At 41.8% G+C, this 23,427-nt stretch overlaps 1 protein-coding gene across 1 annotated transcript in view; it reads right to left on the minus strand.

The window, feature by feature from the left end:
- NINJ2 (ninjurin 2) overlaps positions 1-10,459 on the minus strand; it is a 72,988-nt gene extending 62,529 nt beyond the window's left edge. The window contains exon 1 of the mRNA XM_083365431.1: positions 10,355-10,459. Coding sequence (XP_083221557.1) covers positions 10,355-10,387 — 33 coding nt within the window. The 5' untranslated portion in view covers positions 10,388-10,459. The remainder of the gene's footprint in view (positions 1-10,354) is intronic.
- Between the last annotated feature and the right edge of the window lie 12,968 nt (positions 10,460-23,427).

Raw genomic sequence — 23,427 nt, forward strand, 5'->3', positions numbered from 1 at the left:
TACAAAAAAGATATCTGGAATTCTGATCACAGATCCACGTTGTTGCCTGTAGTTGAGCCTCAGACAAGTGTTCCTAAATCAACTAACAGAAGAATACAAGTCAGTCAGCACTTTTTCTAGGAATATCACTAAATAAGGGCAAAGGGCTTTGCGGTACTAGAAAGCATGCAGGAATTAGCCATTCCTGCGAATACAAACAAATCTGTTTTCAAGGCAGAGATTTTGTAACCGCTCGGAAGCCACACATTTAAAGCCACAGATGCCAAGAAATTCTTTCAACAGGGAAATAAGTATAGTGTTGTATACACGGACACCGCATACACTTTCATTCTGGAGCAAGACCAGTGAAAACAGATAGGTCCTTAATATGTCCTGCATAATCTACTTATGGCATAGTGTGAACCAAAGAAAGTTGGCACATCTTATCAGACCAGCCACCAGCACTATGAGTAACCAGGACCAAGAGATTCTTGAGTTAGTCCAGTTGTGGCCTTAGAAATTAAATAGAACCAGAGCCAATATTGGCTACAAGCTACCAGTTGAATTCCTGTTATCCGAATATTCCTTCAAACATTTTTCTGACGTTTATCAAAACAATTAGTCCTAGTTGATACTTTCATTGTATCAAAATAGCCATTTAAATAGTAATTACTTCCTGCTTCCTGGAACTGTTGACATTCAGAGAATGTCAAAGATGCAATCTAAAACTAAAGAATAAATAATTGGGTGATTGGCAGCACTCTGAGAACTTCTACACCTCCATTTTCCCTCCTCGGATCTTAAAAATATTTGAAAGTAACTTACAACTACATTCACTGCCATCAACTTAGGTTCGGATAGAAAGGGCCATTGGTTTGAAAGAGGGGTAAAAGAATCCAGCTAAGTTAGAATTGAACAGTCCTCTCTCAACAGAGGGGGGAGAATAAAACACCACCTTTCTCCAGTTTCAACACAGCTCTTGCAGCGGTTCCAGGAAGATTCCACAACCAATTGCACCCTGATTTAGGTGACCCTGAGGGCACAGATAAGTGGCATCAACAGCTCTCAGAGAGAGTGCTAATGACCAGATGACTGCAAAGAAATACAATTCTTCCATTTCCCAACACCACCACCATCCTAACAGAACCTAGCCTTGCATCCTCCTGCCATCTGAACCGATGAAGCTTTTTTGGATGAAAAGTCAAACATTTTCTTCTTCCTCCTCAGGAAAAAAAAACAGTCCAGTAGCCTTTTGAAGAAAAAGGCACCTTTGGGACAATTTTTTTTAATTTTAATTCCATTTATATCCCGCCCTTCTCCGAAGACTCAGGGCGGCTTACAAGCTTAGCAGTAGCCTTCATTCTATGTATATGCCTGCTTATTAGGGCTTTCATACACCCCCCCCCAAGCGGCATTATTACAAAGTCAGCTTAATTGCCCCCAACAATCTGGGTCCTCATTTTACCTACCTCGGAAGGATGGACGGCTGAGTCAACCTTGAGCCTGGTGGGATGCGAACCTGCACTAATTGCAGGCAGCTGGTGTTACTTAAGGAGGCATTAGCCCACTGCTCCACCAAGGCTCTTTATAACCTGGATGACTGCAAATCTCCACAGACATTAACCTCTTAGTTCCTTAGCTCCACTAGGTAGACCCAACAAGGAAATCAATTACACAGGAAGGCTGAAACTACTTTTATTGAGGTTGGTGATGATAACAAAATCTGACTGTGTTGGATCTCCTACCTGCTTTTATACTCCAGTGAATCAGAGTAGGGGCTGCCTGAGTCATTCCAAAATTACATCATTTCTCTGAACTTGTTTTGACCCTTTTCTCTAGATAATAGTTCTTGCATATTTCCATCATGATCATCTTCCTTACTCTCTTCTGTACCATAAGATAGAAAATGAAAATCAGTCTTGAGTTGCCCCAGGTCTTGCAGTGACAAAACCTCTCAACCCCAATCCACACAGAAATATTTATTTATTTAAAAGTCAAACAGGCACTTTTTATCTAATGTAAAGAAGCTTTCAATTCCCTACCAACTTGCTTTCACCAGGGCTATGGGTGGAGAAATGAAACTATCAAGCTACATTCTCCTTACAAGATTTGCTTACTAAATTGATTATACTACGTGCCATCAAGTTGGTATTGGCTCTCAGCAACCCCTTAGATAGATTTTCTCCATGATGATCTGCTCCAATTTGGTCTTTCATGTCTTCCAATGCGCACCCATTGAAGCTATAATTGGGTTCATCCACCAGCCAGAGTTACCTTTTAGAATGGCTAAAATGTGATATTTGGAGAGGCTGTCAACATTTTAGAATGGCGTAGGGGTGAGACAACTGTTTATCTCCAATAAAAGAAAACGCTTTTTTTACTGTGAACTATGAGTAATTGGAAGTAACTTGACTACAGAAAGAGGACATTATGGGATCATATGCTCTGGGAGCCAAACAAATACCTTTTAGCTATTAATTTAGCTTAACACAGGCCTCCAATGCATTAATATAGTTTTGCATAACAGAGAGCTGCATTGTTGTTTGCTATACTATAGCTTAGCATAAACAATACACTCAGTGCAAGATTGCCAGTCTTGCGTTTAATCATTTTACCTCTTGTTGCATTAAATATATAATTTGTTGAAAGATAGGATCAACTACATAGAGAATGTCAAGATGAACACCATTACTGCTTTGACACTTACACCAACAATTAACAGAGTTCCAAACATCCACAAAAACTGTAAGGTTGTTTTCGGTGTCTGTATTTTAATGGGTGCTAGGAATCTTCACATTGTTGTTACAGTTGTACTTCCAGTGAGTCAATTCAGCTTACGGTATGTTAAACGGCCAAATATTTTCAAGACAAAAGTCATCAATAATATATAAAAAATATAAAGGCATCTAAAAGGACATCCATCTTGATTTCCCAAACTAGCTGTGTTAAGCTTGCTGGTGTAGGAGAAGGAATGGCAGAACCTGGGGTCAGAGTGAAAAGGAGGATCAGTCTAGAATCATAACGTAGCCATAAGCGAACTAAGTCCAATCCCTGCTTGGGTTCCATTGGCCCTTATGTAATATTAACCAGGTGTCCGGCGATAGGTGAGAAGATTCTGGTGTATAGGCTTTACCAATAAGTCAGTTTAATTGAACCTCCATATATGGACCTGGGCTTTTGCGCCTGACAGCTGGACTATAACAGATTGTAGTCGGTTTCAGGAACCCCAACCCTAATTCTAATCCTGTAAGTACATTGAGATACAGAATGCTGACAGAATGAAAGGCTGTACATTCATGCACAATCTCTCCTCTATTTGTAGCTGCGTTAAGCTAAAGAGCTCTGCACCCACCTCACCCAATAAAAACATCACCGGATGGACTTTTTGTTTGGAAAAATATATTGAATTTTTTAACCTGACGAACTGAAGGGGAGTGATTAAAATAATACAAGATAAATATTTGAGTTTAGTGTTCATAAAGAAGTTTCAGTAAAGCACCTTTCCCTTGATTTGCATATGCATATTAAATGAACATTTCCCTTTATACAACACCTAATAAGAGAAAGGCATTTCTTTCCTGATTTTTCATGGATTGAACTCTTAAACAACCAAGGTACTGACCTTGTTTCTTGTATGTGGGTATCCATAACTTATTGCAAAATGAGAATGTGAGCTGGCCCTTAGAACCATGCACATTTTACTTGTAAATTAATTCAATGAGATCTAGTCATTATGCTAAGGACTCAAATTTTACTAAAATGTTAAGATTCACTCTTATGCCCACTCTGCATATAAGCAAATTCCCTATATTTTAGATTTCAGTCATTCTTAAATTAAAGACCTTGTCCCAAAGTCACATTTTTCAGATTTGGTCTAAATGCACAAAGGTATTTCAGACGATTTGGTCCTGAGAATGAGATCAGCTGAATCCTCCATTGCTTAATAAATGTTGCAAGAAGTGGCTTGGATTGGAAACAATTTTGGTCTCTCCTTGGGCCAGTAAAAGGAAATGTAGGGTCAAGATAATGAATACAGCTTCAGAATTGGCAAGACGTCCCAGCTTCATACTTGATAAGCTACTTTGTATTTCTGTAGAGGGAATTCTCTCCACATGTCTCAGGTCCTAAGGTGCCACACTGAAGTTATACAGGTAGTATAACTTCATTACGGCCACAACTGGGCCCAAATTTTCTGTTGCTGAGACATTTGTTAAGTGAGTTCTGCCCCGTATTACAACCTTTCTTGTCACAATTGTTAAGTGAATCACTGCAGTTCTTAAGTTAGTAACCTGGTTGTAAGCTGAATCAGGTTTCCCCATTAACTTTGTTTGTGAGATGGTAGCAAAAGGGGATCACCCATCATAAATATGAAACAGTGGCCAAGCGTCTGAATGTTGATCACGTGACCATGGGGATCCTGCAACGGTTGTAAAAGTGAAAAATGGTCATAAGTCACTTTTTCCAGTGCCATTGCAACTTCGAGTGGTCACTAAACAAACTGTTGTAAATCAAGAACTACCCATATAAAGGAGCCTAAATTCAAAACTTCCAGTATAGCAGAAAAAAAATGTTGAATGCAGTGGATGTTTGCCGCTATGTTAAGCACAGAAAAATGCAAGAACGCTAGCAATTTATTTTCTTTTATTTTTATGAAGAGGGGGGAAACGGATGTGCATCTAGGCACAGCTTTGAGGAGGTAGAGTAAGACTGTCAGTTACTGGTTGGCAAGCAAACAATGATTGGCTAACAGTTCTACATCTTCAGTTTGGGGCCAGTAAAAGCAACTGCTAGTTGGCCGGCAGTTTTGTCTGCAAGCTTTAGACGTTCAAGCTTTTAAATATGCTTGGGCTTTTAACAGTCTGACGTACAAACAGACCAGGAAATTATCAAAAGGATCTGGGTTAATCTTGGGTACATTTCAGTCTGGATTTGTCTGGAAAATCCCAGAGTTGATGAAACATGTTTTGTGCTTTTCTAATACTGAGTGACAGATACATTCTGGACAGCAAACATATCGCCTTAACCACCTTAGCCCTAGTTTTGGCGAATAAAACCTTGCAGTCAGGCATTAACCTCCCATCTGCCACCCCATGACGCATTACAAATTTTCACACATATAAGGTGCTGTGAAATATGGCAACCCTTTGTTAAAATGCCTAAAATCCTGTTATTAATTTTAAGCATTCAGATTTAGCACTTTTGAACACCTTTAGGATATTTGTTAGATACCACACCGTAAAGAAAAGTTGAAACTTCACGTACAAACTGTAAAACAAACAAACCTGCAGAGGTTTTTCACTCTTTCCACTTGCTTAATAGGGGAAAATGGAATGTTTGGACAATCCAGCCAAAATCAAGGATTGTTTAATCCCATTAATTTCAATTTAGACAGAATGAGGTTCTATAATTAACTCTCTCAATGATTTCATTTCAGCACAGAGGGCAATTCTACATATACTGTAAGGACCAGGAATTATTATATTAATCTTGAGTTTTTGAAGTGCTTACTTTGATTAGACCCTGGACTGTGCACTTTGATATTACTCTTAATCTAATATGTATTACTTTACTATATCTTGTCAAATTAGGAAATTCCTTAAGTGGTTAATGAGTTCAATATGGATTTGGTTGCATTAGAGAATATATGACTTCCAGCTAACATGACAAATGCTAACCTATGGATCAGTTTTCTGTTTGCAATTGAAAAATAATTACTATTGAGCAGATAGATACTCCCAGGTGTAAAATGCTTGAGAATAAATAGTCTGTTTGTGAGGCTGGTCACCATATTTATTCCCAGGGTATGGACAAATCTGGCAGGCATGCAAAGAATTATTTCTATGAATAAAGTTCCTTTTTCTTCCTGTTTGCAGGAAATGAGCAACTTCTTTAATTTCCTAAGGGGAAAGCAACAGATTGGAGGAAGCAATTTATTCACTCAGGTATTTCTACAGTTTTAAATTTCTCAATCTTATTTCTTATGTAACATTTTCTGGCTAATTCTTTCCTTCCAAGGCCAATTGCAAAGCATAGATTGTGAGTCATAATTTTATCATTCAAAAAGAATATTGGGCTCCACGGAAAAATTGGACTTTAAATCAGCAAAGAGAAATTAATTCAGCTTTCCAAAGCTGATAGCCTCATGAAGGGCTAGGGATGCAGTTCCCAGAAATCCCAATTGGTGTTGCAGAAGGGAATTCTGGGAGTTGTATTCACAACATACAGGGAATCCTCATTTAGCGACTGTCCCATTTGACAGCCATTTGCAATTACAGGGAGAATGAAAAAGTAACTTTACAACCGATTCTTGCATTTATGACCTTTGCAAGTCTGTAAAGCAAAGGAAAGCTGAGGTTAGATCATAAGCATTACTACTACATAGCCACCACTTCGCTTAATGACCAGGTTGCTGGTCCCACTTGTGGTTGCTAAATGGGGGCTATCTGTACCTGTGTTTAAAACTCACTTGGATGAGTTTTATGACAGGAATTACCAAGATTTTAGCTGTTTCAGATAAAAGACAGAAGGGCTATTTCCTCCCCCTCTTGAAGAGACAGAAATGCAATATTCATATTCTTCATTATTGATTATGATAGATAGATAGATAGATAGATAGATAGATAGATAGATAGATAGATAGATAGACAGACAGACAGACAGACAGACAGACAGACAGACAGGATAGATGAATAGATTGGACAGATTGAATAGGATAGATAGATAGATAGATAGATAGATAGATAGATAGATAGATAGATAGATAGATAGATTGATTGATTAGAGGTTTCTCAGTCCAATTTATCATGAATTGCATTATAACATACTTTTTAAGATAAAATAACTAAATAGTAAAAATACCAGTGCCACCCTCACACTTGAAGGCAACAGCCTCCATTAGAAAGTGCAGTCAGATTGTATAATAGATTCAATTCTGCCCTCTAATGCTTGGTGCCCTTCCCTAGCATGCCCTGACTGCATGAGTGGTGGCATCACAGCCCAGACTGGGAGCATTAATGAGAGTGACCAACCAGATGGTTCTTAGATGCTCTCAAGGAAGGACATGTAGGCAACAGCCTTCTGGCATAATTGGTTCTGTAGATCTGATAAATTGCAAGGACGTTGCTCTGAACATGATTATTCTGCTATACAGGTATTATGTCAAGGACGACTTCTCTTTCTCATCAAGATTCGAGCACCTGGAGCTGGAAAAAAAATCTCCTGGAAACATATTTTATGTTTCCTATTTATAGGAATTCAGATCATATCCAGATTTAACTTGTTTAATGTCATTGCCTTTCCACAGGAAATTCCGAAAACAATCATTCTGAAAAAAGGAAGCAGTCTGTAACACAGATTTTTATATTATAATCATTGTTGCATTCATTTAATGAGGGCATTCACTGTCTTGTTCTTCAGCCCCAAAATACAAATGAGCAAACATTGCACAATATTGTAAGTTATAGTGCAGCCTTAAAAAAAAATTAAACTTATTGGCCTTGAAGCCAGCTTGTGTGTAGAATTAGATTCTGGGCCTGTGGAAAGTCTCCATATACACTGAGGCAGAATATTCTAAATGAACACCTACTTGGTTCTGACAAATGTTTGCTGGTCATAAACATCTCCTCTCCTATGGTATAGGGACCTGGTGAAAAAAGCAGCTGCTGGTGCAGATCTGTGTGGAAGAATGTGGTCCTTATGATGCCAAAAACAGGCCTAGAAACAGGCCAAGAGCAAAGGAATTTTTTTAAAAAAACTAGTGAGATGTATTCCATTTGAAAGATTCCAACCAGTAAAGTATTAACTTCATTTGCATTGTAAGTACTCATCAAAGACATCCCTACAGCAACACACAACACTCCAAGCAAAATGTTTTAGAGCTGTCGGATCTAGACTGCAAAAATCCAAATAGCTAAAAGGTGGCAACAGAGATTCCAGTTATCTGTACTTCTTTGCTGCCATTAGTGGTCATTTGGCTTTTTGCAGCTCAAATCTGGGGGCCCAAAGTATTAAATATAGCACAAATGGTAGTCAGACTCTCCCTGTTAAGGAGGAGAAGAGGCATAACCTTATATCCTGGAAGGGGTTTCATGTCTCAAAAGCCATTGTGAGAAGAATCCAGAGAAAGAAAAATTGGGGGGAATATTAAAAAGGCAGAATATATTTCCCCAAAGGAATAATGGAGAAGATCTTTAAAAAGACAGAAACCAGCCCCAGCCCCTCTCCCCCAAGCAGAAACTAGGCAGAAGCCAGCTCTTAGAAATGCAAATTCAATAATCCATTCAGAAAGACAAAGACCCCTAAAATCTACATACCCCACCCAAACTCTATTGGGGACATAATAGGATTAACCCACCAATACAAAAAGGGCACACTCAGACTCAGGTCAAAATATATGACACAGGAAATACAAAGCCTCAAACAGGAACAGGAAACAACCTCAAGAGCTCAAGAAGTATAAAAACCCAACACTCTCAGCTACATGTGGTCTCTCTTTTTCCAGAGCCATCTTTCTGTCTGGCTCTGCTCTTCAATAAACTACAACCTTCTTTCTAAAGCAGTCTCCAGTTTGTTTATTCCCAGCTTGGAATGGATCCTGATGAAGACTTTTCTTTCAACACCATGTTAGCCTTCAAAGCCATGGCCAGATTAAAGAACCTATCCAGGCCCCCCAAAAATCAATCCTTTGGGAATACAGCTGAATATTCAGGCCTGCAACAGAAGGAGATTTATTTATTTATTTATTTATTTATTTTAATTCCATTTATATCCCGCCCTTCTCCGAAGACTCAGGGCGGCTTACAAGCTTAGCAGTAGCCTTCATTCTATGTATATGCCTGCTTATTAGGGCTTTCACACACACCCCAAGCGGCATTTTTACAAAGTCAGCTTAATTGCCCCCAACAATCTGGGTCCTCATTTTACCTACCTCGGAAGGATGGAAGGCTGAGTCAACCTTGAGCCTGGTGGGATGCGAACCTGCACTAATTGCAGGCAGCTGGTGTTACTTAAGGAGGCATTAGCCCACTGCTCCACCAAGGCTCCTTTATGAACAAGCAGCTTCTTCCAACTGCTCAGCTAGGCTTACTTACTCATTTTGTAAGTAAATAAACATATTGTTGTATGAATTTGATGGAATGGTTAGTTTGCATTTCAGTAGATTGTAAGGGCCTAAGCCAGGGGTAGGCAACCTCGGCTCTTTTATGACTCATGGACTTCAACTCCCAGCATAGCTGGTTCAGGAATTCTGGGAGTTGAAGTCCATGAGTCATAAAAGAGCCAAGGTTGCCTACCCCTGGCCTAAGCAATGAAATTAAGTCCATAAAGAGAGCCCATCTGGAAGATCTCCTTTTAAAAATATCCTTCCTAAAAGTAGAAAGCTATTGTGGCAATAAAAAAACACAGGACTTAGAACCTCTCACCCTGATATAGTTGTTTTCTACTTGAAGAAAGTTTTTCAAGGTAGCATTGAAAGGTTGTATTCTCACATAGCATTTGAAGTGAACCCATGGTTTCTGTCTTCTTGTACTGCCTTGATGGTACTTGCTTTTGGGGGGAGGGACAGGGCGGGGGGGGCAGATGGTTATTTGAGGTTTGCTTGCAAGTGGGTAGATTTATTTCTTCCTCGTTCCTTAGGAGACAAGGTTAACTCTGCCAAAACCAGGTAACCCTAATTGCAACCTCAGTATATCCTAAAGTCGTGTTATGGCCTACCGTTCTTCTCTTAAGCTGAATGCTCCCTTTCTTCACTTTGCTGGGTACTTCTCTGGTTAGATTTTTTTTCCCCTTAAAATTCAGCCCATCGACCAAAAGCATTGACCTTTCAAGGGATGCCAAGTTGAGGAAGCAGACTCTCCTTGTCAAACAAACACTAAGAAGCAGTCAAATGGCTGGATGAAGAGGTTGCATCCTCAGGAATCCTAGATGGTCATTCAACTCTCTCCTTTTCTTGCTTAGGTATTGCTTTATTTCTATTCCTACAAACATTTCAGGAGCATTTTCTTAATCAAGCCCAGAGGAGCTTTTTGAGAAAGAGCAGAGGTGAAATCACAGTTTTCCGGCTGGTAGGAAAAAAAAATGAGGCTACCTTCATTTGCTTGTCCTTTTAAGAAAGCCCTGATAGTTCTCCTTTCATCTCCCTGCCTCTCAGCTTTATTATCCGTGCAAGTTAATCAATCCCTGGATGAGAAGAACATAGGCTGTAGATCCTATTATCAGCTCCAATGAGAGAGCCAGGAAAGCAAAAGAGAAAAAAAAACAACAACAAAGAAGCATCAAAATAAGACAGAACAAAATGGGAAAGGAATCATGAGGAAGAAGAATTAGGACCTGCTCCTTACCCACCCTCTCTCTTGGTTCATGGCCAAGAAACACTTACGTGAAGGTTGATCATTTCTCCTTCCGATCCCATCTTCAGTCTCCCCAGGTTTTCTCCTTAGTCCTCTTGAACCCACATAAGAGATCACGTCTCGGTAGCCTTCTGGATTCTCCAGAGCATTTGCTGAGTGGGAGGGAAAGTGCAGCTCCTGGAACAGACCTGCTATTCATTTGCCTGAAGTCCAACTCTCGCTTTGGCTGGAGCATTGGAATGGGGGAGGAGGAGGGAGACTGGTAGTGTTGGTGGAGGCAGTGGCATGCAAAGCCATTATTGTCTTCAAGATGCTGAATGCTCCTCCTTGTTATGTTATCCATGACTACATGTCTCTGGAGCTTCTGGATCCAGCTGAGTCCTATGAAGTCACTGGCATTGCAATTCAGGGACACCTGCAAATGTACCACTGGGTTCATGGCACAGATCAAGCCAGCTTTTGGCAGAAGACAGGCTGAAGCTAGAGGGAGTTGGAGTGCAGATGGCACAAGGCTGGCCCTCTTGGTGTATGTGTTATTCCAGGCAGCCCCTAAAAAGACCAAGAGAAATCAATCACTAACAGCAGTGAGTCACTTTCCAGCTCCGGATTCGTAATGTTGGGACCAGTTCTTATCCATCCAAGTCTGGCTTTGGAATAACACCATAAATTATCCAGTGCTGGAGTTGATAGTTAGAACCACAAAAAGTAAAGATGGCAGCCACCGTGGTAAGATTAAAGCTCCATCTGTTAAAAAAAATAGATGGATCATTGAATTATGATTGTGGCCACCAATTTGACTTCTTTTTACCACACTCTGTGGATAATCCTGGTTGTAAACCTTTAGAAGCAGCAGTTCTGCCCCTTCCCTGCTGTCTCTTAAAATTATGTTTTCCACCCAAGAGGGACACCAAAGGACATGATCTCAATATAAGGCTTCGTGCAGGGATGGCTATTAGGGCTGGTTCCAGGGATCCAGAATCCCAAGGAGAAACTTTGCATTCAGCCCTTCTGCCTAAAATTATTTCCCTGGCGATTTGCATGGGAAAGTCTTACTGGTTGGGTTTATGTTTCACTAAGCCACAGAATATTTAATAATAACTTATTGAATAAACCATTATTGGCTAGGTTTGTAGAACATACTCTCAGTCACAAACCATGACAGAGCAATCAGAATGAGAATACTGTGTGATTTGGTATGTTCTCTCAGTCTATGACTACAGTGAGCTAGAGGCTTTTTTAAAAAATATCAGTTGTTACTTATTTTCTGTATTGATAATTGGTGTCCCTTCAACATACAGAATTTCCAGAGCAGCTTCCATTAAAACCAAAATAATATAAAGTGCACTGTCAAAATATCAGGCTCTAATGAGCAACAGATTAGCAGATAACACAGAAACATAGCTGCAGAAACTCATGTAACTGTTCATTATACTGCTATATTTAACTATTATTTTTAAAGACCCTTGTTGGGGCTTAGGTGAGTCACTCTAAAGACAGCAGGGTTTTTTCAAGGGGAAGGGGTAACCCAGGGGTCTTCAAACCCGGCCCTTTTATGTCTTGTGGACTTCAACTCCCAGAATTCCCCAGCCAGACACACTGGCTGAAGAATTCTGAGAGTTGAAGTCCACAACTCATAAAAGGGCCGCGTTTGAAGCCCCCTGGTGTAACCCCATGGGTGGCTTACCTTAGGCCTGTAAGCACAAAGTCACTGTTTCAGAGAAGCTAAGATGAAAATGCTAATATAGATTTTCTGTTGTTGTTGTTGTTGTTAGTTGCGAAGTCGTGTCCGACCCATCGCGACCCTATGGACAATGTTCCTCCAGGCTTTCCTGTCCTCTACCATCTTCTGGAGTCCATTTAAGCTCACGCCTACTGCTTCAGTGACTCCATCCAGCCACCTCATTCTCTGTTGTCCCCTTCTTCTATTGCCCTCAATCTTTCCCAGCATCAGGCTCTTCTCCAGTGAGTCCTTCCTTCTCATTAGGTGGCCAAAGTATTTGAGTTTTAGCTTCAGGATCTGGCCTTCTAAAGAGCAGTCAGGGTTGATCTCCTCTAGGACTGACCGGTTTGATCGCCTTGCAGTCCAAGGGACTCGCAGGAGTCTTCTCCAGCACCAGAGTTCAAAGGCCTCAATTCTTTTGCGCTCAGCCTTTCTTATGGTCCAACTTTCACTGCCATACATTGCAACTGGGAAGACCATAGCCTTAACTATACGCACTTTTGTTGACAGGGTGATGTCTCTGCTTTTTAGTGTGCTGTCTAGATTTGCCATGGCTTTCCTCCCGAGGAGCAAGCGTCTTTTAATTTCTTGACTACAGTCCCCATCTGCAGTGATCTTGGAGCCCAGGAAAATAAAATCTGTCAATACCTCCATTTCTTCCCCATCTATTTGCCAGGAATTGAGAGGGCCGGATGCCATGATCATAGATTTTCTGAGAAGCTGTATAAAAATCATTATAAATAAGGCTGGAATTGAAATAATAAGTATGGCTAAATGACAAAATTATATGGGAAACTAATATACGTACATTTCTTTGGATTTGCATAGTTATGCTAGGCTTCTGACCTCCAGCTGCAAATCCCATAAATTATCATTTATGATCACATTGTTTGCATCTTCAGGAGCCAAAGAAATATTTGCCTGGCTATAAAGTTGAAAACAAAATCTTTGAACAAAAGTATTCTTGGTTTGAATTAGTTTGATTTAGATCATGTGTGTTTAATTTTAAGTTCATTACATTTCATAGTCTTGAGGTTTAAAAGGCCTGCCCCCCCCCACCATAGATCTTTTAACTTTCACTTTTCCCAAAGGACATACTTATAGGCAGAAGTTTAAAAAGCACAATTGACAGAGCATCTGATGAAGTTTATTGTACCTCACAAAATCAAATTTGCCCAGTTCTGAGAGGGATTATCGTGAAAAAGAAAAAGAAATCAACTAAAGAATGTATACTTTAAAAATAAAATGCAGGATGTGTATCTATTCAGAGGTTATATCTGTAAAGTTATAAATCACAAGTACTCAAAGTGTTTTCCGCCCCATAATATGGGGTTGTCTCACATTGTCCTTCAAATATTTGAATAGTGTAATCATTCCAATTAGTCCACACCCTTCTCTTTTCATCCTTACTTCTCTAGGCTAAATCTTTTCTCATTGCTATTCATCATCAGTTTTCTTAAAGTGCAAGCCTAAAAATGAATGTATTAGTTCCCATACAGTGAGAACCAGTTTGGTGTAATGGTTAAGGCATCAGGCTAAAAACTAGGGGACCGTGAATTCTAGTCCTGCCATAGGCACAAAGCCTGCTGGATGACCCTTGGCCAGTTTTTTTCCTCTCAGCCCTAAAAAGGAGGCAATGGCAAACCACTTCCAAAAAACCTTGCCAAGAAAACTGCAGGGACTTATCCAGGCAAACTCTGAGAATTGGACAGAAGAAAAAAAAATTCAGCAGCACCAAGCTGTTCTTAGCTGACCTTGAAAAAGCTAAGCAACAATGGACCTAGTTAATCATTGGATGGGGCACCATCAGGAAATTTCTGGGCTTTGGGTTAAAAAGTCCAGGAAACTCTCTGGAAGCAGGCAACAGCAAACCAGTAGTGTGTTGCCAAGAAAACAACATGAATATCTCTGTGAAGTTATCCACAGTCCTGCTCAACTCAAGTGAGTTTTTTGATTCCTGAAAATGTATGTATGCATATACAGTATTTAAATTTATTACAGCTGTCCAGTTCCAATGGACTCTGTCTTGTCCAGAATATAATAGAGTTATTATTCCCCTGACTTTGAAACTGTGCTTCTGTCTATTAATTTGGCCTATAATCATGTTAAATTTCTTTGCATCCACATTACACAACTGTTTTATGTTCGACTTCTATTAGAGTCCTGTTCTGGGTGATCACAGGCATCCCTGAACGGTTTTGACATCATGATAATAATTTTTCCAGCTGTTGCGGTCCTAGAAACCATTGCCATTCAGTCTTGGATCACCTCATCATATCTGATGTTCAGGCAAAAGCTTATCCAGAATCCAAGCATTGAGATATGTCAAATATCTTGTCTGCTTCTGGTTCTTTTTAAAGACACTTTATGGTTGATGTGTATTTTCTTTTAAAAATTCTTCATGAAAATGATGGAACAAAGATTCCTTTAAGATGGAAGTAATCACTGGAAGATAGGTCTGGATATTACTAATGCTAGAGAAAAAGAATACTTTGAGCTACGAAATAACTTTAAAAACAGTGTCCCCCTACAAATATGGGAAATATTACCATATCATTTTCATTTTAACAAATGCAAAATTTAAGGATGGAATAAAAGTTCTAGTTATTTACATTTTAAGGTAGGCTATTTGAACAGAGGTATCCATCTCAGGGAGGATTTTGAAGGTTTTGTGCTGCACTTCCAATACTGATCTCCATTCAAGGAGGCACTGTATTGGTGGGAGAATCTGGGAGGCGATTGGGGCATTGTCTTTTGACATGCAGTCAGCCAGGCTCCATCTGTTTGGATCAGTGATAGAACCAGTGATGTTGTCAAATGAAAGGCTAAAATAAGTTGACTTATCCCATTGCTCTGTACTATCAGTTAACACAAGGGTGTCAGACTCGCAACATCACGTGACATGTCACGACGTATCGTGACTTTTTTCCCATTGCCGGCAATGGGATGGGCGCGGTTTCGCCATGACACATCCAGCCTGCGGGCCGGCAGTTTGACATCCCTGAGTTAACATCTCTTGCCAAGTGCTTCAGCTTGACTTAATGTCTTTGGGAAACCACTAATAACCAAATCTAAGTCTTCATTTTCTCCAGTTCTGTCCTTGTTACATGTGAAATTACATGATCTAGTACCAAAACCCTTTTCTCAAGATATTGCTTTATCAGTATGCCAATATAATAATCATAATCATAATAGTAAAGTTGGAAGAGACCTTGGAGGTCATCTAGTCCAACCCCCTGCTCAGGCAGGAAATCCTATACCATTTCAGAGAAATGGCTGTCCAGTCTCTTCTTAAAAACCTCCAGTATTGGAGCATTCACAGCTTCTGGAGGCAGGTTGTTCCTAACTGTCAGGAACTGTTTCTCCTTAGTTCTAGGTTGCTTCTCTCCTTGGTTAGTTTTCATCCATTGCTTCTTGTCCTGCCTTCGGGCACTTTGGAGAATAGCTTGCCTCCCTCTTCTTTGTGACAGCCCCTGAGATATTGGAACACTGCTATCATTACTTGCCCAGATGTTCCCCTCCAAATATTGTCCACTGGATTTGCCCTTGAGGTCCAAATCTTTTGGCAATCCTTTCTCACGTAATTCCTCTGCCAGATCTGGAGGATCCAGGACTATGGCTTGCAGAAGTCTGGAAACCATTGTAATCCCCCATTAACCCTGGATACCGAGGAGAAATGCTTGTTGCCTAGTTAGCAAAAATGTTTAAAAATATGTCAGATAGATGTTGGAAATGTAAACACAAGTCAGGCACGTATTATCATGTTTGGTGGACATGTGATAAAGCAAAGAACTATTGGAAAAAGATACATACCTGGCTAGAAAAGATGTTAGGAGAACATGTTGATTTTAAACCTGAATATTTTTTTAATTAGGTATAATGCCAGAAAAGACTAATAAACAAAACTTATACTTGACCCTGCACGTTGCAACAGCAGCAAGATTTATATTTGCGCAATACTGGAAAAATGAAGGAATACCATCAGATGAAGAAATAAAAAAATACTAGAATGCACAGAGATGGACAGATTGACTATGAGATTGAAAGAAAAGGAAGAAATGGACTATTATCAAATCTGGGATTTATTTTACCATTGGCTAGAGGAAAGAACAAAGGATTAGGAATTAAAAATGTATTAGCGATGTAAACTCAGACAGCACATTTGTTGAAAAATTATTATTCTTTGTATGGAAAAATGAATAAAAAAACATGAAAAAATATGGAAGGCTGATTCACCTTGCATTATCACTGAGTACAGAATGGGGATGTAGAGGCCAATAATATTTATTAATGTCCAGATAGGGAGGTTTCTGTCTGAGACATTCATTTTAGTCAAATCATTTAAATATCCAGAGCATACAATCTGGGAAGTATATTTGCCATGATGTAGCATTTGATACCTCATTGTGTATTTGCTCAACTGACCAGGAGCCACACATTAGTTGTTTGGTGAATGCCAAAGTCCACCTTTGTTAGGCAGAGTTCATCTTTTGAATGAAATTTCTTCAGGTATTGTGTGTTCAAAAATATTAAGTCTTAGAAAGTTGGAAGGTGAGGAGAAAGCCCTCCATGGTGATTTCAGAAGCACTGAGAACCAGCAAATGGATCTGCAAATCATTGTTTGGAACAGAAGAGTCTCCAAGAATTTTAACCGCTGCAGTAATCCATGGGATTCAGGAGGAATGTTTGATAGGGAGGCAAACAAGCTAGGCCCATGCTTACCAGATCTGTTCTATCTATCTATCTATCTATCTATCTATCTATCTATCTGTCTGTCTGTCTGTCTGTCTGTCTGTCTGTCTGTCTGTCTGTCTGTCTGTCTGTCTGTCTATCTATCTATACACACACACACACACACACACACACACACACCAGTGTTTCCTCGAAAATAAGACTGGGTGTTTTTTTTGCCTCCAAAAGAGGCACCAGGTCTTACTTTTGGGGGATGTCTTACTCCCCTCAGGCACCGACAGCCCCACCCAGCCGGCCCACTTCTTCTTGGGCTGAAGGAGCAGCTTCATGCTGCAGCTGCATTCCAGCCTGGATTTTGCAGTCAAGCCGTTTCAGAAGGCCTCCACAGATGAGTACCGAACTGTGGATTAAATCCATAGCTCAGTCCTCAGTGCAGATCTCTTGCAGAACCGAGCTATGGATTGAATCCATAGCTCTATTTTCAACTGCAGTGGCCTTCTTGGAAAGCCTCTGACTGCAAAATGCAGGCCTGACTGCAGAAGACGCTGCAAAAGTGGGCCGGCGAGGAGAGCCCTGGCTGCAAAGTAAGTGGGTGTGGGGCACAGGGGGACAGATCCACACCTCCCACCCCTGCCCTAGCTTGATTTTTAGGTGAATACCTAGCCCAAGAACTAGGGCTTATTTTCGCAGTAGGCCTTACTTTCGGGAAAACATATATTTGTTGGATTACAAATTTACAGGCATGGAGCAATGCCAAAATTTCCGCAACTTGTGCAGAAATGCAAGGCAGAAATGTCCCAGATTTCAGGACTAAAAGGGAAGAAATCTGTTGGGGCCCTTTTCTTCTAGGTAGAGGTGGCACCAGTGACTTATATTTCCATGGTGGCTTCTTATAATAATAATAAACCTTTATTGTCAAAGTACAACATGTGTACATTGAGATTAGCTGAGCCTCCCCCTGTGCTCTCTCCCCCCAACACACAGTGACAACAAACCCTCCATCCCACCACACTATGTGAACCAACTACACCACACACCGGCCTCCCAAGTCAACTCTGCATAAGATTACATCCCATTCAAAAGCCTAACAGCCCACGGATAAAAGCTATTCTTCAGCCTGTTGGGGTTTCTTCATATCAGCAGAGATTTCATGGCCAAGATTCTTCCACATCCTTGGCTCTTAATAGAATAGTAGAGTTGGAAGGCATATTGGAGGTTTTCTAGTCCATCCCCCTGCTCAGACAGGAAACCCTACACTATTGGATTGGACTAGAAGACCTCCAAGGTCCCTTCCAACATTATTGTTGTTGTTGTTGTTATTGATCATCTCAGTCAGCCATATGTTCAGACTGAATTTGGCATTTTTGTCTACCTATCAAGTCCTTATAGGGACAGGGTGACTCAGTGGGTTAGGACACTGAGCTTGTCAATCAGAAGGTCGGCAGTTTGGCGGGTCGAATCCCAAGTGCCGTGTAACAGAGTGAGCGCCTCTTACTCGTCCCAGCTTCTGCCAACCTAGCAGTTTGAAAGCACGTAAAAATGCAAGTAGAAAAATAGGGACCACTACGGTGGGAAGGTAACAGCGTTCTGTGCGCCTCTGGCGTCCAGTCATGCCAGCCACATGACCACGGAGACGTCCTCGCTGGCTCTTCGGCTTTGAAATGGAGATGAGCACCGGCCCCTAGAGTTGGAAACGACTAGCACGCATGTGCGGGGGAAACTTTACCTTTACCTATCAAGTCCTTACCAAAGACCTGGGATAGGCAGATATGGATGTTTGATGGTATTACAGATATCGTTGCAGGATGGAAGCAGTTCCTAGTAAGGCCGCCTTTTGCAATTGACTAATGGTGAATTTGTCAATGCCAATGTTGTTGTTGTTGTTGTTGTTGTTGTTGTTGTTATTATTATTATTATTATTATTATTATTATTATTATTATTATTATTTCAGACAAATGGATGTCCAATCTCTTCTTAAAAACCTCTAGTGTTGAAACACCCACAACTTTTGGAGGCAAGTTGTTTCACTGATTAATTGTTCTGTCGGGAAATTTCTCCTTATTTCTAGGTTGCTTCTCTCCTTGATTAGTTTCCATTTGCTTCCTGTCCTGCCCTCAGGGGCTTTGGAGAATAGGTTTTATTTAGTTATATTTATATACCGCCCTATTCCCTGAGGACTCAGGGCGGTTTACAGGGAATTAAAAATCCAAAATACAAAAATTAAGAACAAATTAAAAAAAATATTAAATTAACCCTGTAGTCAGTTAAAAAGAACCCCAAATTAAAAATTCCTCCTCAGTCTGGGCCCGAGAGCTGAAAGAGCCAGGTCTTCAGGCCCCGGCGGAATGATCGGAGGTCGGGGGCAGTCCTCAGCTCCACCGGCAGCTGGTTCCAGAGGGCAGGCGCTCCCACTGAGAAGGCCCTATCCCTGGGTGTCACCCGCCGGCAATCTCTCACCGGCGGAACCCTGAGCAGACCCTCCCTGTGGGAGCGCACTGGGCGAAGGGCGTTTGATGCCGGCAGCAGGTGTTCCCTCAAATATCCCGGACCCAGGCCATGTAGGGCTTTATAGGTGATAACCAGCACCTTGAATTTTGAAACCCACCCCACTTCCTTGTGGCAGCCTTTTAGATATGTTTCTTAGATATGTTTCCATGTTTCTTCCATGGAAACAGGGCGGCTAGATTTAACATTGGTGAGCAGGAGACAATAACCCAGAGAGTTTATAAAAGTGAATCAGATTTTTTACTCAAGCAGCAGAAATGGAGAGCAGTTAAGGATGTATTCTCACAGCATGTGGAACCACTACAGCAGACATGTCAAACACAAGGCCCGGGGGCCGGATCCGGCCCACGAAGTGGTTTCATGTGGCCCGTGAAGCCATCCTGGAAACAGTGAGGGAACGGCCCCCACTGCCTTGGCCCTGACCCAGAGACCCTCCTTCTGCCAGAGACCCTCAGATCTGTCCCACTCCTGCCCAGGCCACCATAGGCACCCTTGATGCGAACGATGTAGAGCTGGCCACGCCCACCCAGTAGGCCATACGCACTCTAGCCACGCCCACCCGGCCCCCTGAGGGAAACCGCAATGCTGATGCGGCCCTCAATGAAATTGAGTTTGACACCCCTGCACTACAGCGAGAGTGGGTCACCAGGGAGGATTTTTTTTGCATGATTAATATTGCTTCTCCTTGTACAAGTGAGTTGAGCATGAAAGGGGAAATAGCCCATTGGGCAAATTAATCTCTATGCTTCTGTGGCAGAACTCCTGCGGCAATTCTTGTTTGATCATGATATCATCGTAAAAAAGAAGTTTGTAAATAGGAAACCCAAGTGCTGGGAATGCTGCCAGATCATCCTTGTATTTCTGGAATGCTATTTCACACTTGAATAAATCCTGGAGAAGAGCATATATGTACTTTTGATTGCTGACAAAAATTGTTTTACAACTGGCAAAGGATGCAGACTGGGGTACATAGGAACCTAGGCTTCTGCCAGACATGATGACTGTTATTGTATGTAATTGCCTGACTCTGCACTTTTCAGCCCTTTGAGGCAGGCCACACCAGAAAATGAACATCCGAAGAATTACAAGAATGCTACTTCATGGTTGTAAAGTTAACAACAAAACCTTTTTTTTTCTTTTTCTTTTTTTCTGATTATATTCATTTTTATTTTTCCATTTCTTCCACAAAATAGTCAACAAATATACCACAATACATAGATACATACACGTAAGTTTGGGTGCTGCTCGCCCATTTCCCCTTTCACTGTATCCACCCTCCTTCTCTCTCTTCCCTCTTCTCTACTTTCTTTCTCCCTTTCTCCTTTCTTTCCTACTTCCCCCTTCTTCCTCTCCTCTCCTCTTTCCTTCACCACTCCCCTCCCGTTTCTCCCCACTTCTCCTCCTCTTTCCCTCCAACCTTCCTACTTCCTTCCCCCTCCTCTACTCTCTTCCCTCTCTCCTCTCCTTTCTTCCCTCCCATTCCTCTTCCGATACAATTCAGGGGTAATGTCTGAGCAGTTCCTCTCCTTAGATTTTCAATATCTATATTAGGTATGATAACATTAATTTTCTATTACATCAATATTTCTATAAATCTGACCTTCTCGGTATATACTTCTATAAATTTTTATACTACCTCCGGTTATGCAATACTGTGTCACCTGGGCCTCCCTCCTTATCTCCTCATTTTTCTTCCATCTAAATAAGCCGTCTTTTAAACACATTCTCTTTTTCACCCACTTGTAAAATTTTCCCCAAATTTCATAATACTCTGACTCTGTCTTATCTTTAATTATCACTGTTAATCTATTCATTTCCGCACATTCCATTATTTTCCTGATCACCTCTTCTTCTGGAGGAGTTTTCAGTGACTATTGTGTAGTGGGTTCTGGACCGCATGGCAATGAAGGAACAGATGAGTACCGCATGTCAGCTCTTTATTAGTGGTAGGCGCGTACTAAACAAAGGGGGTTACCTGGACCCCTTATATACCTAGCCAGGTATCACTCTGGCCAATCCATGCATCCGTATCTCCTGCCGAAAACTCTTCGGCCAATCCGGCCACAGCACAGCGCCACCTGGTGGTACCTGCAGAGCTGCTGTTCCCACCCCATACATAACACCCCTTCCCCCTTTAAAGAAAAAAACATATAGAATACAATTGGCATGCATAATACATTACAACACAATATCAATAATATACTGTGAATGGCTCTAGGCCTGTTCAAGATTGCACATAATCTGCAAGATATGTCGGTGGTCTGTGAGTCCTGATAGACCGTCTCAGTCCTTGCTGGTCTTCAAAATCATCATCGGTAATGGTTGAGCCCTGGTCCCAATGTTCTGTTTGACCATCGCCGCTGGCTGCCTCATATGCCTGGACCTCGTCCAAAACCTCTTGCAGGCTCATTTCGGCTTTGCGAGCAGTTTCTGCCGCAGCCGCTTGTCACTCAGCCCTAAAGTGATACGATCCCGCAGGCGGTCCTCTAAGTCAGGAAACTTGCAAAGATGAGCGGCTTGTCACACGCCCGCAATGAAGTCAGTTGTTGACTCGCCTGGCCTCTGGATCCACTGGACAAACTGGAACCTCCTTGACATCTCAGACCTCTTAGGCATAAAATGCCCGTTCAGCTTGCTTATGAGATCGCGGTAGGGAACGGTTGCAATGGGCGTCGGTGCGAACAACCCAACGGCCACATCGTAAATGGCAGACCCGCTGATGTATAGTAGCGCCGCCGCTTTCATGCGATCCTCAGTAATTCAGTTGACGAGGAGGTACCCTTCGACCTGGCCCAGGTGCGATTCCCATCGCTCGGGCCGGTGAATGTCAAACTCACGAATCTGAGTGATTTTTGCCATGGTCTGACCAGTCCTAAGATGCTGCTTCAGCAAGGGATCGAGAAAAAAATTCTTTCCCTCCGATCCAGTGATTTCAGCTAGTGACTTCAGCTAGTGATTCAGCTCTGAGTGAAACAGCATCCCACCCTCATCGCCACTATTGTGTAGTGGGTTCTGGACCGCATGGCAATGAAGGAACAGATGAGTACCGCATGTCAGCTCTTTATTAGTGGTAGGCACGTACTAAACAAAGGGGGTTACCTGGACCCCTTATATACCTAGCCAGGTATCACTCTGGCCAATCCATCCATCCGTATCTCCCGCCGAAAACCCTTCAGCCAATCCGGCCACAGCACAGCACCATCTGGTGGTACCTGCAGAGCTGCTGCTCCCACCCCATACATAACAAGTGTTAGCCATCTTTTAAGCACATTCTCTTTTTCACCCACTTGTAAAATTTTCCCCAAATTTCATAATACTCTTACTCTGTCCTATCTTTAATTATCATTGTTAATCTATTCATTTCCGCACATTCCATTATTTTCCTGATCACCTCTTCTTCTGGAGGAGCTTTCAGTGCCTTCCAGTTTTGTGCAAACACAATCCTAGCCCTAACCCTGAGAAGACCCTCCCTGTGGGAGTGCACTGGACGAAGGGAGCTTGATGCCGGCAGCAGGTGTTCCCTCAGATATCCCGGACCCAAGCCATTCAGGGCTTTATAGGTCATCACCAGCACCTTGAATCTCACCCAGAGGGCAAACGGAAGCCAATGCAGCTCGTGGAATAGAGGTGTTACATGGGAGTATCGGGAAACCCCCATCACAACTCGCGCGGCCGCATTCTGCACCAGCTGAAGCCTCCGAGTGGTCCTCAAGGGCAGCCCCATGTAGAGAGCGTTGCAGTAGTCTAGACGGGAGGTCACAAGCACATGAGTGACTGTGCGTAGGGCATCTCGGTCCAGATAGGGTCGCAACTGGCACACCAGGCGAACCTGGGCAAAAGCCCCCCTGGCCACGGCTCCTATATGATCTTCAAAATTGAGCCATGAATCCAGGAGGACGACCAAGTTGCGAGCCCTATCAACAGGGGGTAACACCTCACCCCCCATTGTTAAAGGTGGAATAATCTGGTTAGCCCAAGATGCCGATACGCACAGCCACTCAGTCTTGGCGGGATTGAGACGAAGCCTGTTTCTCCCCATCCAGACCTGAACCGCCTCCTTTACTATATTTCTCTGGTAAAATACCCAACAGGAATATTTCTGGTCTTAGTTCTATACGTTGTTGTATCATCTTTTCTATCCATGATCTGATTATGTTCCAATAGGTTTTAGTTTCTGCACACGT

Source organism: Vipera ursinii (assembly GCF_947247035.1).
Source record: "Vipera ursinii genome assembly, chromosome: 6".
In the NCBI taxonomy this organism is placed as follows: domain Eukaryota; kingdom Metazoa; phylum Chordata; class Lepidosauria; order Squamata; family Viperidae; genus Vipera; species Vipera ursinii.